The sequence below is a fragment of the Aethalodelphis obliquidens genome, unplaced genomic scaffold (assembly GCF_003676395.1).
Source record: "Aethalodelphis obliquidens isolate GAN/ISIS:26980383/991018 unplaced genomic scaffold, ASM367639v1 scaffold39, whole genome shotgun sequence".
Taxonomy (NCBI): domain Eukaryota; kingdom Metazoa; phylum Chordata; class Mammalia; order Artiodactyla; family Delphinidae; genus Aethalodelphis; species Aethalodelphis obliquidens.
The window spans coordinates 12,206,428-12,221,217 of record NW_020837983.1 but is presented as its reverse complement, the minus strand read 5'-3'; the positions used below and the strand labels follow the sequence as shown (position 1 = coordinate 12,221,217).

Below are 14,790 nucleotides of genomic sequence, written 5' to 3'. Positions count from 1 at the left end.
ATAAGGTGGGAGAAAGGCACTGGGGTGCCTTGTGCGTTAACCTAAGGGGCCTGAGCATTCCCCTGAAAGCTAGGAGGAGAAGGATTTTAAGCTGGTTTTTTTGTGTGTTTTTAAAGAAGATGAGCAGTGGATGGAGAACAGAAGTTTAGAGACCAGATAAAAAAGCTAATGTAATTATCCATGTTAGAAACAAAGTAAGCTTGAACTCTTTTTTTTTTTTGCGGTACACGGGCCTCTCACTGCTGTGGCTTCTCCCGCTGCGGAGCACAGGCTCCGGACGCGCAGGCTCAGCGGCCATGGCTCATGGGCCCAGCCGCTCCGCGGCATGTGGGATCTTCCTGGACCGGGGCACGAACCTTTGTCCCCTGCATCGGCAGGCAGACTCTCAACCACTGCACCACCAGGGAAGCCCTAAGCTTGAACTCTTGGAAATAAGGAAGAGGGGATGGATTTAAGAGATCTTAAGGAAGTAGAAGCTCTAAAGCTTGGTGACAGGATGTCAGCAGTAAATGAAAGGAAGGGGTTGTAAAGCTTCTGATTTAGGTGTGGCTGATAGGGAAATGAAAAATAGGAGAAACTGGAAATTCTCTGGTGGTCCAGTGGTTGTGGCTCCCCGCTTCCACTGCAGGGGGCACGGGTTCGTTCAATCCCTGGTCAGGGAACTAGAATCCCGCATGCCGTGCGGTGCAGCCAAAAAACCCCAGAAAAATAGGAAAAACAAATGGGATAAGGGGAAAGGATGAGTTTAGTTTTGAACATACTGTGGTTGAGGTGTTTGTATTTGTTAGATGTGGAGGCAACACCACTGGAAGTTATTGGAGCAATTTGAGCAGAGAATGACCTGATTTGCTTTACATTTTCAAAAGGTCATTGCTGACACGCTGAGAATACAAGGGGGATGGGTTGGAAGTAGGGAGGCCAGTTAGGAGGCTATTAAAAGAATTCAGGTGGAAGGTGATGTTGGCTTGACCCAGGAGGTGGAATAATAAGTGATTAGACTGTAGATATACTAGATACGTTTTAAAGTAGAGCCAACAGGATTTGCTTATGGCTAAATATAGGGTGTCAAATAGAGGAAGCAGAGGGCAAAAGGTTTTGAAGAGTGAAGTTGCTGTTTATCGAGATGAAGACTGTAGGATTGAAGCAGGTTCTGGGGGGTGAGATCAGGAGTTTAAGATTCTTATCAGATAGCCAAGAGGAGATGGTGAATAGAGAGTTAGATGTGTAAGTTGGAAGACCAGGAGAGAGGGGACCAAGCTGGAGAAGTGTACTTAGGAGTTGTCAGTATATCTGTGATATTTAAAGGACTTATACTGAATGAGATTACTAAAGTCTTGGAGGAGAAAAAAGATCTAAGGCCTGAGCCATGAAAATAGTCTCAGCATTTAAATACCAGGAGATAAAAAGAAACCTGCATGAGAGACTGAGAAGGAATTGGAGGGAAACGAATGAGTTTTGTCTTGGAAGCTAAGCAAAGAGCATGTGTCAAGCAGGATGTGTTGTTCAAGTGTATGAAATGATGCCGTAGGACAGTAGGGCGTGTACTGAATACTGACTTTTGCGTTTGGCTCCATCTAGGTCATTGTTGACAGTGGGGATGCAGGCCTGATTTAGAGTGAGCTAAGGAGAAAATGGGAGTTGAGGAACTTAGACAACTCTTTTGAGGAATCTTTCTATAAAAGATAGAAATGGAGCTTAGAATGGGAGCTTATTTACCCTCCATTAGGTTGGAGGTGATAAGCAAACTTACTAGAACTGCATCTAAAATAATCTGAATCTAGGTGCTCCTGAGAGATACCCATGAGCTTTTGTTTAGAGACACAGTGCTCATATTCTTAGTTTAGCTTTAATTGTTAACCTACTAGACTAGTGGTTCCAAACTGGTAAGGGTATGGGGTTGAAGGAGGTGGCCGTGGTCTGAATGTGGCCCCTAGAAGTAGCCTTCACATCATTTAAAAATTCTTGATTGGTTGCCAGCATTCAAAAATCACAGAATTTGTATTTAAAACTCAGATTTTCAGGTGCTCTTAAAGAATTAGAAGATAATGGTGATATTGGGCCATTATAAAAACATTAAGTCCTCTTAGAGGCTATACATGGTGTCTCCAGTTCATTGCAGTTCCCACTATTTAAAATTTGTTGCTCTAAGTCCAAATGTTAGTCACCATTTATTTATTATACGGTTTGTGTTACCTTTCTTACAGCCAGCCTCCTCCACTCACACTTTTGCATATGCTTCTGTAGGCATTTGATTCTGTGACCCCTGCACTTTGTCAGCATCCCAAGGGTAGCGATAAAGTGTGCCATCATTTATCTTTCTAAATAGCCTTCATTTACTAGGGCTTGGTGCACGGTAGACGTGCAAGAAATTTTTGCTGAACTCTCTGCTTTGTGTTATAAGAATAAGTGACAACATACAGTGATGCAGGATAAACATAGTAAGCGTGGTATTGATACTGTCAGTGTGAGAGCCCATATACTGCCCAGCAGGTTGGAGATGAGAGCTCCCTGTAGAGTAGCTGCTTCAGCCAGATGACTGGCTGATTGCTTGAAAACATTCTATATATCACAGCAGTGTGCAGCAAAATATCTTAATTTTAGTTATTTTTAAATGTACTGCACTTTTCATTCTTTGGAGAGACTTTGACATATTCTCTCAACGTATTGATTAGTGCATATTTGCCACTAGACTTTGGCAAATTTAGTCTTATGTCACCCACCTCATATTCTTGAACTGGAGCTTGCAATTTATGGGGTCACTTCAGGATCATAGTTCCACAGTCAGAATGGCTTATCTCACGTGTGTCAAGTACTGAAAACAGTTTTTTAGCTGTATTTTCTTGTGCCCTTCTTCCCCCATTGTTACTTCCTCTCATCCTCATAAGGTTGGGGGAAGGGATGGGTTATCTAGGCAATTTGTGGAGAGCTGCCAAGTTCAAAAGCATCTCTCTTCTTTCCTTTGTATTCCCACGCATTCTTTTCCCACCTGCTTTCTTCCAGTTCTCAATTTTATTTAAAATGAACAGATATGCTTGTTTTCCATAACTAATGCTTTACATTCAGTCGATTAAATATCCCATAACTATAGTTTACATTCTGAAAAAAGTACATTTGAACTCTCTGGTCTATTTATGCTGTGTCTTAAGTTTGTTTAGGCTGCTACAGACAGAGTGGCTTATAAACAACCGAAATTTACTTCTCATGGTTAAGGAAGGTGGGAAGTTCAAGATCAAGGTGTGGGCAGATTCGGTGTCTGATGAGGGCCCTTTCACTGGTTCACAGATGACCGTGTGTCCTCACACAGTGGAAAGAGAGAACTCTGGTCTCTTCAGCCCCCTTTAAGGGCAATGATCACATTCATGAAGGCTCCACCCTCACGACCTAATGACTGTCCAGAGGCCCTACCTCCAAATACCATCCACATTGGGGATTGGGCTTCAACATGAATGGGGGGGGGAATATTCCAACCACAGCATGCTATTTCTCAGGTAGAAGATGATATATAAATACTTGATCATTACTACCATGTCTTTGACAATGAAGTACATTTGTTGTCACCTTTGGGGATTGTGTCTGTCGTTATTTCTGGGGGGAGTTGAAGGTTTTGGCTTTCATGTACCATAGTGTGACGTAAATGTAACCTTAAAGAGCACAAGAAGGTGAGAATAAGCTTGGAATAAAATGTATACCCTATGCTTAATTGGTTAACAATATTAATAGAGTTCTAATTTGATAGTTATATATGATGTAAATAAGGGTGCTGTATAAACTATGATCTATAGGTCCAATCCAGCCACTCCCATTTATGCATTGTATATCTGGCTGCTTTCCTGCCACAGTTAGAGTTGAGTTAGTTGCAGAAGCTGAAGATATTTATTGGTCCTTTACATTCCTGTCAGTTGTATTCTGTGCTTAAGGGTACCTTCAAGTTCAGCTTCTTTTGCCAGGCCACCTTAAATTGTCTCTGTGTATCTGCAGAGCTGATTATATTATTGTGTTGGCCATGTGAACTTTTTGACATGTGTAATGTGCTGTACAAATTCATTGAAGTTTTTTTCCTAATTTGTCTGAGCACAGAAACAAACCTTAATGCAGCACATCCTACGCTGTGACTATGAGGCCTGTCGACAATATCTTATGAATCTTGAGCAAGCGGTTGTTTTAGAGCAGAATCTACAGATGCTACAGACATTCATCAGCCACAGATGTGATGGAAATCGAAATATTTTGCATGCTTGTGTATCAGTTTGCTTTCCAACCAGCAATAAGGAAACTAAAGAAGAAGAGGGTGAGATTAAGAACTGTAACATGATCTTTAAGAGGAATTTTGGGCAATTTTGAAAATATAAAAATTATTAAAGAAAATCACTGTAAAGAATTTGTATGTACTTTTACTTTGCTTTGTAAAATCTAGGAGTCTCAGAAGGTAAAAATGCCTGTTAGGATGAACATGTAACATGAATAAATAAAATTTTTATCAATGTGTTTCTGTTGCCTTAAATTCTAATTTCTCTGTTAAGTACAAACTGTATATATGATACTTAAGAGCTTTACTGATTTTATAATTGCTGGTGACTTATATTACCATGGGAATTATTTAGCAAGTTAAGTCAAATTATATTGAGGCAACTCTTATCCCAATTTTCAGAATGTAGAGGGAAAAATAACCTAGTGAGTTGTTAGATGTTTTTGGAAAAGTAAATAAGCTTTTTGCCATAAAGTTTTTAATTGGCTAAGTGAAGGGGGAAACTGAAAACCTAAAGTGTAACTGTGTAATTCATAATGGTTTTCCTTATTTTGAATTCTGCAGTTGATATTCTGGTAGCTACGTTTTTGAACAGTGGTTTGCAAGTTTCTGACCTTTATCTCGTTATCGTTGACTGACTAAAGGATTATAAGTAGTGTATAAATTAAGATTGAGGTACCGATATGTAGGCCTTTTCTTCCTTGGTAGTGAAAGCTAAATTTCAGCCTACTTGTGAATAACCTTATTTTTTATCTTTGGGGGTTGAAAAGTAAGGCAGAATAAGGAAATAATTCACATTAAAGGTCATAGTTCATTCTAGCTTAAGTGTTGCTCTAAGGAGGGAAAATTAAGCTGTTATCACTAGTATGTGAATTAGAATACTAAAACACTTAGCAGTTAGCATTTAATGGCCTGTACATACTTCATCTCTTAGTTATTTTTGAAGTTTAAATTGATCCTAATTTTTTTCTCTTATGTTTCAGAAGCAGAGCGCTCTGAAAGAAATACATTTGCAGAAAGGCTTTCTGCCGTTGAGGCCATCGCAAATGCAATATCAGTTGTTTCAAGTAATGGCCCAGGTAATCGGGCTGGATCATCAAGTAGCCGAAGGTAATGTGATTTTTACCAGGAAAGTTTAATTGGTGGAAACATAATCCAAGTACAGAAAGAAATGTATCTCTTTCCTATCATATGCATGAATTGGTGGGTCCTTTTGTTTTGTTTTTGTTCCTCCCAATATCAGCCTGGGAAAAATACCTGACAATATCTAGTTAGAGTTTAGGTGTAAAACAGTAGGACCTAGGATCCTTCAAAAATTTGAGGTAATTTAGACAAGTAGTTCAAACTTGATTCTTTGAATGTGTTTTAAACTCATCATTCGTGTTTCCTAGGAAGTTATTTTCTTTAGTTGGAGAACAAGTAATATAATAATTGAGAGAACCTCAATCTTTTATTTTCAGATTGTTTACTTAGCTCAGTTTCTCAGACGTCCTAAAGATCTGGGAAGAAATGAAAGGCTGATGTATATTATGAATGTTTGGTATTTTAAATTTTCAGGCTTTCTGAGTTGTGAGATGGACACTTTATAACACATTAAAAATTACTAGATGTTTGAATAGATGAAGACTATAAAGAATTCAGGATACAGCTGTCTGTAGTTTTTTTTTTCCCCTGAAGGAAAACACATTTATATTAGACATGAGAGCCAAAATTCTTGGATACTTCACAAATCATTAATGGAAGCACTGCTCACTGTGCTAATGTGATAGGTTGTAAAGTCTACTTAAAACGAAGACACTCTTTTGCTTATTTTCTGTTCTATATTCAACTTTCCCTTTAAAAATGATTCTTCTAAAATTGGTTCCAACTTGATAGCTTCCCAGGTTCAAAGACATCCTGAAGTGAGGTTTATCAAAAACTAGTTATGGGTAACCAAATTATAATTTAAAATAGTACAGAAACATTATGTAGACTATGCAAAATGGAAATTATCATTTGTTTAGGACTACACTAGGCAAAATGTTTGGTCTAAACTGGAAAACAACTTAAATTCTTCATGAAGAAATTAGTGTCTGAATTATTTCAGGTATTTCATTTCCTCAGGGAAAATACAGGTGCAAATCAAGTTGGACTCTGATATGGTTGGTCCAATGCCAGTGCTGCCATCTTTTTTTCATGTAAGGATTATTTTGAAGGCAAAGACTAAAAGGAGCTTCAAGAGTGGGTGATGTGTTGCTCACAGAAATAATTTGCAGAGTAAGCTCCTTTGAGGCATTTGCCGAAGATTTCACTGCAGTGCTCTTAACCAGTTCAAACTCAGGGCTGCCGGTTGAACAGATGAAAGCACAGGAGTCTTATTATCCACGCCGGGCAGTAGGAAGTCCACAGACTCTGCTTCATTGAAGTGAAACCCTCCTCTAGCCTACAATGGATTTTCTAGGCGATACCCCTTGATGAGTATGCAGGCTGGGATTCATGAGCTGTAAGCTCAAAACTGATGCAATTTCAATATTGAATGGAGTACTGTTAAATGCCTTCAGATGATGATTTGACTCAGAAGTTTTGTTATGTGACTCAATAGTGCCTGAGTACAAAGGGCAGATTTAGTGGAAAGCTTGATTGATGCATCTGATTGCAGGTGTATGTACTCTAGAGATTATTAATCTGGAAGACACATGACCTTCGCTTTTTTGTCACAGTGGTATGTTTGAACATGACTGGATTCTAAGGCTTCTGTAGCATGGATATAACGTGCTTACAAAGAGGAAATTACATCAACCTTGAATTCTTCCATATTGTCAGAAAATACGATGACTCCAGGCAAGCCTATACGAAGAAATGTCAAAACTCTGAATCTTAGCAGCCAAGGTGGTATCTCCTCAGTATTGTCCTCAGCCACTGAGGATACAGGTGAATCTTCATGAATTGTGTACAACATCTTGAAGAATAATTTTCTTTTTTTTGTTTTTTTTGTTTTTTGTTGTGAAAGAATCTGTATGAGGAGCTGGGCATTGTACTTAAAAATGTTCCCAAGACCTAATGAAGAAAAGAGGTAGAGGACAATTTTTTTAAATGACAAGGAATGACCCCCTCATATAATATTGAATTGACTACATCACAACAACAAAGTTGGGAGTTTGCAAGTTCAAGATGAGACTATGGTCTCAGTTTATCTTCATTTATTCTTAATGTGCTCTAGGCTAGAGGTTGGAGAATAGCCCATATATGTTTTGTTTGGCCTGTGCAATGTTAAAATTTTTTTTTCTTTAAAATTTGAATGCCTTTAGATGAGCATGTATGCCTCTAGTTTGCCATGACCCCCTACTTCTTACACCTGACTGCCCTTTCCTCAGTTTATTTTACTTTCCAGGCCCAGTAGGCATTGTGTTTGCGACCCTGGTGTAAGCATTCTTCTTGATAAGCCCAAAACATGCATCTATTTTCAGGTTATTTGCAGTGCCTCCCAATTACCGCTGATTTTTTTCTCTCTGTGTGTTTTGAGTAAGACACATTAGGATACCAAGTGTCTATGTTGAGCTTATTTAAAATTGTGTAGGAGCATCACAGTGTGAAGTCACCCGGGTGTGTGCTGTTAGTGGTAAGGAGCCTGCCATGCTCTTTGGGTGATATCTTGGACAGGGAAGTGACCTTGACTGAAAGAATCATAATCACTGTTCCCTGCTCCCTTCCATATTATAAAAACTCTTGAGCTCAAAGATTTCTAAATTGGGAGAGAGAAGACACCAGTACCATAAAAGAATTAACTATAGGTATTTTTTAATAGTGTATACTATAATAGCTAGTATATTTTTTGAGACATTAAAATTTACTTTGTAGAATCTTCCAAAAAATGTTTCTCTTCCCCAAGGTACATCATCATACACAAGCCTTATAAAATAGATGGGTTCCTGAAAGTAGCTTCTAAATGCATTTTTAAAAAATTTTACTCATAAAACTGAAAATGTATTGCTATGGAAAAACACACTTACCCTCGGATTAAATAATAATTAGAGAGTCAAACATTAATACAAGTATTTCTGAATTACTTATTTGCAGACATATAATGCTCACCTGGTAAGGTGTTAGGTTTTTCACATCAGAAATGTCATGTCTTTGGGATTAAATCTGCCTGGGAGAAAGCAGTCCCTTATGTGTTGCCTGGCCCTTAAAATTGAATTCTTACTCTTTATTCATTTAGAAGCTCTAAAATTGTGGCCAAGTGGAAGGATTTGCCTTATGTGCTCTCTCTTAATTGCTGCTAGTTTTTAATGTGTTAATTTTGTAGCCTTTGTAAGCTTTTATTCAGAGGTATAGATTTTTGTACAGGTAGTTTACTAGTTCCCCTAATGAGGTCTGTGTTTGTGATTATTTCTTTATCTTTTTAGCGATGTGCACACCTGTATAGCAGGAGAAAAAAAAATCACGCCCAGATATTAATCTAACAACACATTTTACAAGCTCCAGTTTCATTCATTAATTTCCTTGGGATGAAGTTGTACTGTTAAAAAAAACTTTTTTGTATAAAAAATAAACCTAAATTGGTCTTTGTTTGAAAACTACTTACTGTGTGGATATTAGTTCCATTGCTTTTGAGAGCACAGAAAAGGGGTTTAGTGGGCTAACAGTATTGGTTTTGTGCTAATCAGTATGTTTTGCTAATGTCTACTATTGAACTTAATTCTTACTGATGATAAACAGGGGACAGAATTTTTTTTTGTTTTAATGTTCAGCTGTTCATTTATCTTAACTGTATGAAAGATTATTTCCTAATCTTAACTTCACTGCAACTTTTGTTCCCGGTGCTTAAGTTTCTGTGGGAGCTTAATATAGTGGTTTTAGTGCTGAACTGGGTACTAGGATCCCCCAGTTCCATTTCTATCCCTTGCTGACTTATTCTGTGATTCCAGAATTGGCATTTGTACTTCACTTTCCTGCCTGGAGTATTTGCCTGTAGAACAAACTTTCATCTCAGATGAGAAGTTCTGTGCACCTTATCCTTACACTTAGACGTGGTAGTGAGCTCTGATTTTGTCCATGTTCTTCTAGTTTGAGATTACGGGAAATGATGAGACGTTCATTGAGAGCGGCTGGTTTGGGTAGACATGAAGCTGGAGCTTCATCCAGTGACCACCAAGATCCAGTTTCACCCCCCATAGCTCCCCCTAGTTGGGTTCCTGACCCTCCTGCAATGGATCCTGGTAAGATCTGTTATTTTATTCAGTGTTTAACAAAAAGACAGGGTCGTGAAAGAAAAGAAATAAACATTTCAGTGGGATATTTCGAAATCTGAAATTGTTAAAATTAGCATAATGAGTATTATAACTAGCTTACATAGATTTGGTTTAAGATGTTTGTAACTTAAAAATAAAAATTCTAGAAAGTCTTGTTAGATATCCCTCTTCTGCTGAAATACATATTTCTACACTGGTAAGAAGCTAGCTAATAATATATCAAGATAAGTCAATAGTTTGCCTAGTGGATTCCTTCTATTATAGTTTGGAAAAGAAGCATCCACTTAAGCCTCTGTCCGATTTCACCTTTGGCTTGCAGAGAAAAGCCTTAAGGCCAGTTAAAAGAACATGTTAGGGATATGTTGCCTATAATGATGTACATCCTGCTGTTCTGTTTACTGAAAGATGGTGACATTGATTTTATCCTGGCCCCTGCTGTGGGATCTCTTACCACAGCAGCGACTGGCACCGGTCAAGGACCAAGCACCTCCACCATTCCAGGTGAGAATCTCTACTATTTTATCTACCTAGGCATTTGGAAGATAAAACTAAACACTTTGTATATAGGTTTCTACAGTTCTACACTTTATCTCAAGGAGACTTCTTGGCTTGAAAAATATCTAATTCTGTAACTTATCTTCTGTATATCAGTGAAGTTGTGGTGTGTATGTGCATATATTTCATCAGTTGAGATTTATAAAATGTGTTAATGTGTTTAAATTCTCTGTAATGAAGTTATTAATTTGTTACTAATACTCAAATATTTTTCTGGTGGTTTATTTGATAGATACTCGGTATATTATTCTAGAACAGTCTTTCACTCTGTTTTGAACACTTTTGTTACCAAGTGGATCTGCTTAATTACAGGTCCTTCCACAGAGCCATCTGTAGTAGAATCCAAGGATCGAAAGGCCAACGCTCATTTTATATTAAAATTGTTATGTGACAGTGTTGTCCTACAGCCCTATCTACGAGAACTTCTCTCTGCCAAGTAAGAAGTTTAATATACTTTTGATATGAAGATTTAGCTTTACTCCTTTTACTGTTAAGTTGATCTTGCAACATATGGAACAACAATTATTTTAATTGAATTTAAAATTTATCAGAATCTAGCATTGTATTTTCCATGTTACTAAGTAAGCTCTCTTTAGTGAAAGAGGCCTTCTCGATATAATACAGGGTACACTAAATGAATAGTTTGATTTTATGTTAGCTTGATGAGGGTGTATATTTATATGTTAAAAAGATCACAGTATAGTTGCTCTCAAATGTTGAATCCATAAATTAGTTATATCACTATCACCTGGAGAACTTTAAAAATTATACACATTCTTCCCCAAGCTCTACACTAGAAGTATAACTCAGCAGGTCTGAAATGGGGCCTGGAATCTGTATTGTGAAAATCCAAGGATGATTCTTATGGTTTCTTTGGAAATCTTGGCTTACGGAATCATCATGAGATCATGCAGAGCTTTTGATAAGTATTCTGTTGTAAGTGCTCATTAACCGTTAATAGGTTACATCTCTACCTGCAACTTGATTGTTTATCTTCCTTTACAAACTCATAATGATGAGTGTTTTTATAATAGTTATTAATCTGTGCCAAGCTCTACTTGCATTAACTCTTATTCTAGATATAACTGTCTGGAGTAGATAATGTTATCCCCACTTTACATTTGCAGCAGTGGGCTTAGAGGTTAATTAACTTGCCCAGGCTCACAAAACTATTGAGTGGCATAGCTGGAATTCCAGCCCTGGTATGTGTCTTTATTACAGAACTGGGACTCCCAGCCTTGACCCTTATGTCACCTTCCCTATTTAGTACAAGAAGGTGTTATGAGTTTTTTTTATCTTTGAGGGCGAGGGAGTTTTCATGTTTAAGTCTTACTGCCCTTTGGATGAAAATGACCAAATTTATGAAATTATGATTTAATAAAGGCTGCCCCACACTAGTAAAATAAGTAAATTGGATTATAAACAGAGTTATTATGACAGAAGCATCTTAATAATTTATTAGTGGTTTGAGGCATAGATAAAAATGGTTTATATATGGATACATACAGTATATCTTTCTGTTTTTATTTTCTCAATTGTCATTTTTTTGCATTTATGGTGTTTTTAATCATATTATCTTTGTATAATTTCCTCGTGGTGGTGTCTAAAAAGTTATTTTATGTTCTTATTCCCTTTCTCTTTGTTGTTAATTCATTTTATATTTCTACAGTTCATTTCTGTTTCACTAGTGCTTTATTTTAGTACCCTCACAGTGGTTGACTTTTTCCTCCTTTATCTAAAAAACATAAAAAATATCTGGAAAACACCCAATATGCCACTGTATTCATAAGCTGATGTTACTAGGAGAGGCAGTGTTCTTTTTTTTTTTGCTCTATGCGGGCCTCTCACTGTTATGGCCTCTCCCATTGCGGTTGGGAGCGCAGGCTCAGCGGCCATGGCTCACGGGCCCAGCCACTCCACGGCATGTGGGATCTTCCCGGACCGGGGCACAAACCCGTGTCCCCTGCATCGGCAGGCGGACTCTCAACCACTGCGCCACCAGGGAAGCCCAGAGGCAGTGTTCTTTTGCCTGACTTTTAGGTGATAAGTATAGAGATGATCAAACTGGCCCTTTTTGCTTTTTTATACTACAGATACAGGAGAATTTCCTAGAGTTGCTAACACAGTTTCCTAAGTGATGTATCTGGGAATTATTTACCATGGAGATGACTCAGTAAGAAAAGGGTTTTTTCTTCTTTTTTTATTGAAGTATAATTGACTTATTATGTTAGTTTCAGGTGTACAACATACTGATTTGATATTTTTTTACATTACAAAATGACCACCACGATAAGTGTAGTTACCATCTGTCACCATACAAAGTTACTACAGTGTTATTGATTATATTCCCTATGCTGTCCTCATGACTTATTTTATAACTGGAAGTTTGTACCTCACCTATTTCACTCATTCTCCTAACCCCCTGCCCTCTGGCAACCACTAGTTTGTTCTCTGCATCTATGAGTCTGTTTCTGCAAGAGGCTTCCCTTTTCTCCACATCCTCGCCAACACTTGTTATTTGTTGTCTTTTTTGATAATAGCCATTCTGACAGATGTGAGGTAGTATCTTACTGTGGTTTTGATTTGCATTTCCCTGATGACTAGTGATGTTGAACTTATTCACGTGTGTGTTGGCCATCTGTCGTATGTCTTATTTGGAAAAGTGGCTGTTCAGGTCTCCGGCCCAGTTTTTAATCAGATTGGGTTTGTTTGATGTTGAATTGTATGAGTTCTTTGTATATTTTGGATATCAGTCCCTTATTGGATATATCATGGGCAAATATCTTCTCCTGTTCAGTAGGTGGGCTATTCATTTTGTTGGTGGTTTCCTCAGAAACTTTTTAGTTTGATGTAGTCCTGTTTGTTTGATTTTGCTTTTGTTTTCCTTGCCTGAAGAGGCAGATCCAAAAAAATAAAACTAAGACCAGTGTCGAAGAGCATACTGCCTGTGTTTTCTTGTAGGAGTTTTATGGGTTCAGGTCGTACGTTTAAGTCTCTAATCCACTTCGAATTAATTTTTTTATATGGTGTGAGAAAGTAGTCCAGTTTGATGCTTTTGCAGTTAGCTGTCCAATTTTGTCAACACTATTTATTGAAGAGACTGTCTTTTTCCCCATTATATATTCTTGCCTCCTTTGTCATGGGTTAATTAACTTGCCCAGGCTCACAAAACTAGTGAGTGGCATAGCTGGAATTCCAGCCCTGGTATGTGTCTTTATTACAGAACGGGGACTCCCAGCCTTGACCCTTATGTCACCTTCCCTATTTAGTACAAGGTGTTTTGAGTTTTTTATTTTTGCAAGGCCCTCTCTTTTGTTCCATTGATCTCTGTGTCTTTTTTTATGCTAGTACCATACTATTTGATTAATACAGGTTTGTAGTACTGTTTGAAATCAGGGAACATGATGCCTCCAGCTTTGGGTTTTTTTCCCTCAAGATTGCTTTGGCTGTTTTGGGGTCTTTCATGGTTCCATATAAATTTGATGATTATTTGTTCTAGTTCTTAGAAAAATGTCATGTGTATTTTGATAGGGATTGCATTAAATCTGTAGATTGCTTTAAGTAGTATGGTCATTTCAGTAATACTGATTCTTCCAATCCATGAGCAAGGTTTATTTTTCCATTTCTGGTCATCTTCAATTTCTTTCATCAATGTCTTATAGTATTCCACATATTCCAAGTACAGGTCTTCTACCTCCTTGATTAGATGTATTCCTAGGTAGTTTGTTATTTTTGATGCAATTGTAAATGGGATTGTTTTCTTAATTTCTCTTTCTGATAGTTTGTTTTTAGTGTATACAAATGCAGTAGATTTCTGCATATTAATTTTGTTTCCTGCAACTTAATTCATTTATTTGTTCTAATTGCTTTTGGGTGGAATCTTTAGGGTTTTCTATATGTAGTATATGTCATCTACAAACAGTGATAATTTTACTTCCATCTTTCCAATTTGGATGCCTTTTTGTTCTTTTTCTTATCTAATTGCTGTGGCTAGGCCTTAAAATACTTTGTTGAATGAAAGTGGTGAGAGTGGGCATCCTTTTCTTGTTCCTGATCTTAGAGGAAATGCTTTCAACTTTTCACCTTTTATTATGTTAACTGTGGGCCTGCCAATATGTGGCACTTATTATGTTGAGGTATGTTCCCTCTGTACCCACTTTCTGGAGAGTTTCTATCATAAGTGGATGTTGAATTCTGTCAGAATCCTTCTCTGCTTCTACTGCGATGATGATACAATTTTATTTTTCAGTTTGTTAATGTGTATCATGTTGATTGATTTGTGGATATTGAACCGTACTTGCATCCTGAGATAAATCCCCTGCTTCATCATGGTATATCATCCTTTCCATTATTGCTGAATTTGGTTTGCTGATATTTTGTTGAGGATTTTTGCATCTCTGTTCATCAGTGATATTGGCCTGTGATTGATTAATTAATTAAAATGTTTTGTGATGTCTTGGGTTTTGGTATCAAGGCGATGCTGGCCTTGTAGGATGAGTGTGGAAGCATTTCTTCCTCTTAATTTTTTGGGGAATGGTTTGAGAAGGATAGGTGTTAACCGCTTAAATGTTTGGTAGAATTCACCTCTGAAGCTGTCTGGTCATGGACCTTTGTTTGTTGGGAGTTTTTAAATTACCGATTCAATTTTATTACTGGTAATCATTCTGCTCATATTTTCTGTTTCTTTCTGATTCAGTCTTGGGAGATTGTATGTTTCTAGGAGTTTATCCATTTCTTCTAAGTTGTCCATTTTATTGG

General features: G+C 37.5%; 1 protein-coding gene across 8 annotated transcripts in view; it reads left to right on the top strand.

Moving 5' to 3' along the window:
• Positions 1-14,790, top strand: part of UBR5 (ubiquitin protein ligase E3 component n-recognin 5) — a 142,082-nt gene that overhangs the window by 77,023 nt on the left and 50,269 nt on the right. For 6 of the 8 annotated variants that reach the window (XM_027131549.1, XM_027131550.1, XM_027131554.1 and 3 more), the window contains exons 21-25: positions 4,078-4,288; positions 5,230-5,356; positions 9,293-9,444; positions 9,883-9,978; positions 10,345-10,468. In XM_027131549.1, coding sequence (XP_026987350.1) covers positions 4,078-4,288; positions 5,230-5,356; positions 9,293-9,444; positions 9,883-9,978; positions 10,345-10,468 — 710 coding nt within the window. The remainder of the gene's footprint in view (positions 1-4,077; positions 4,289-5,229; positions 5,357-9,292; positions 9,445-9,882; positions 9,979-10,344; positions 10,469-14,790) is intronic. The other 2 variants (XM_027131548.1, XM_027131553.1) reach the window with 2 other exon arrangements.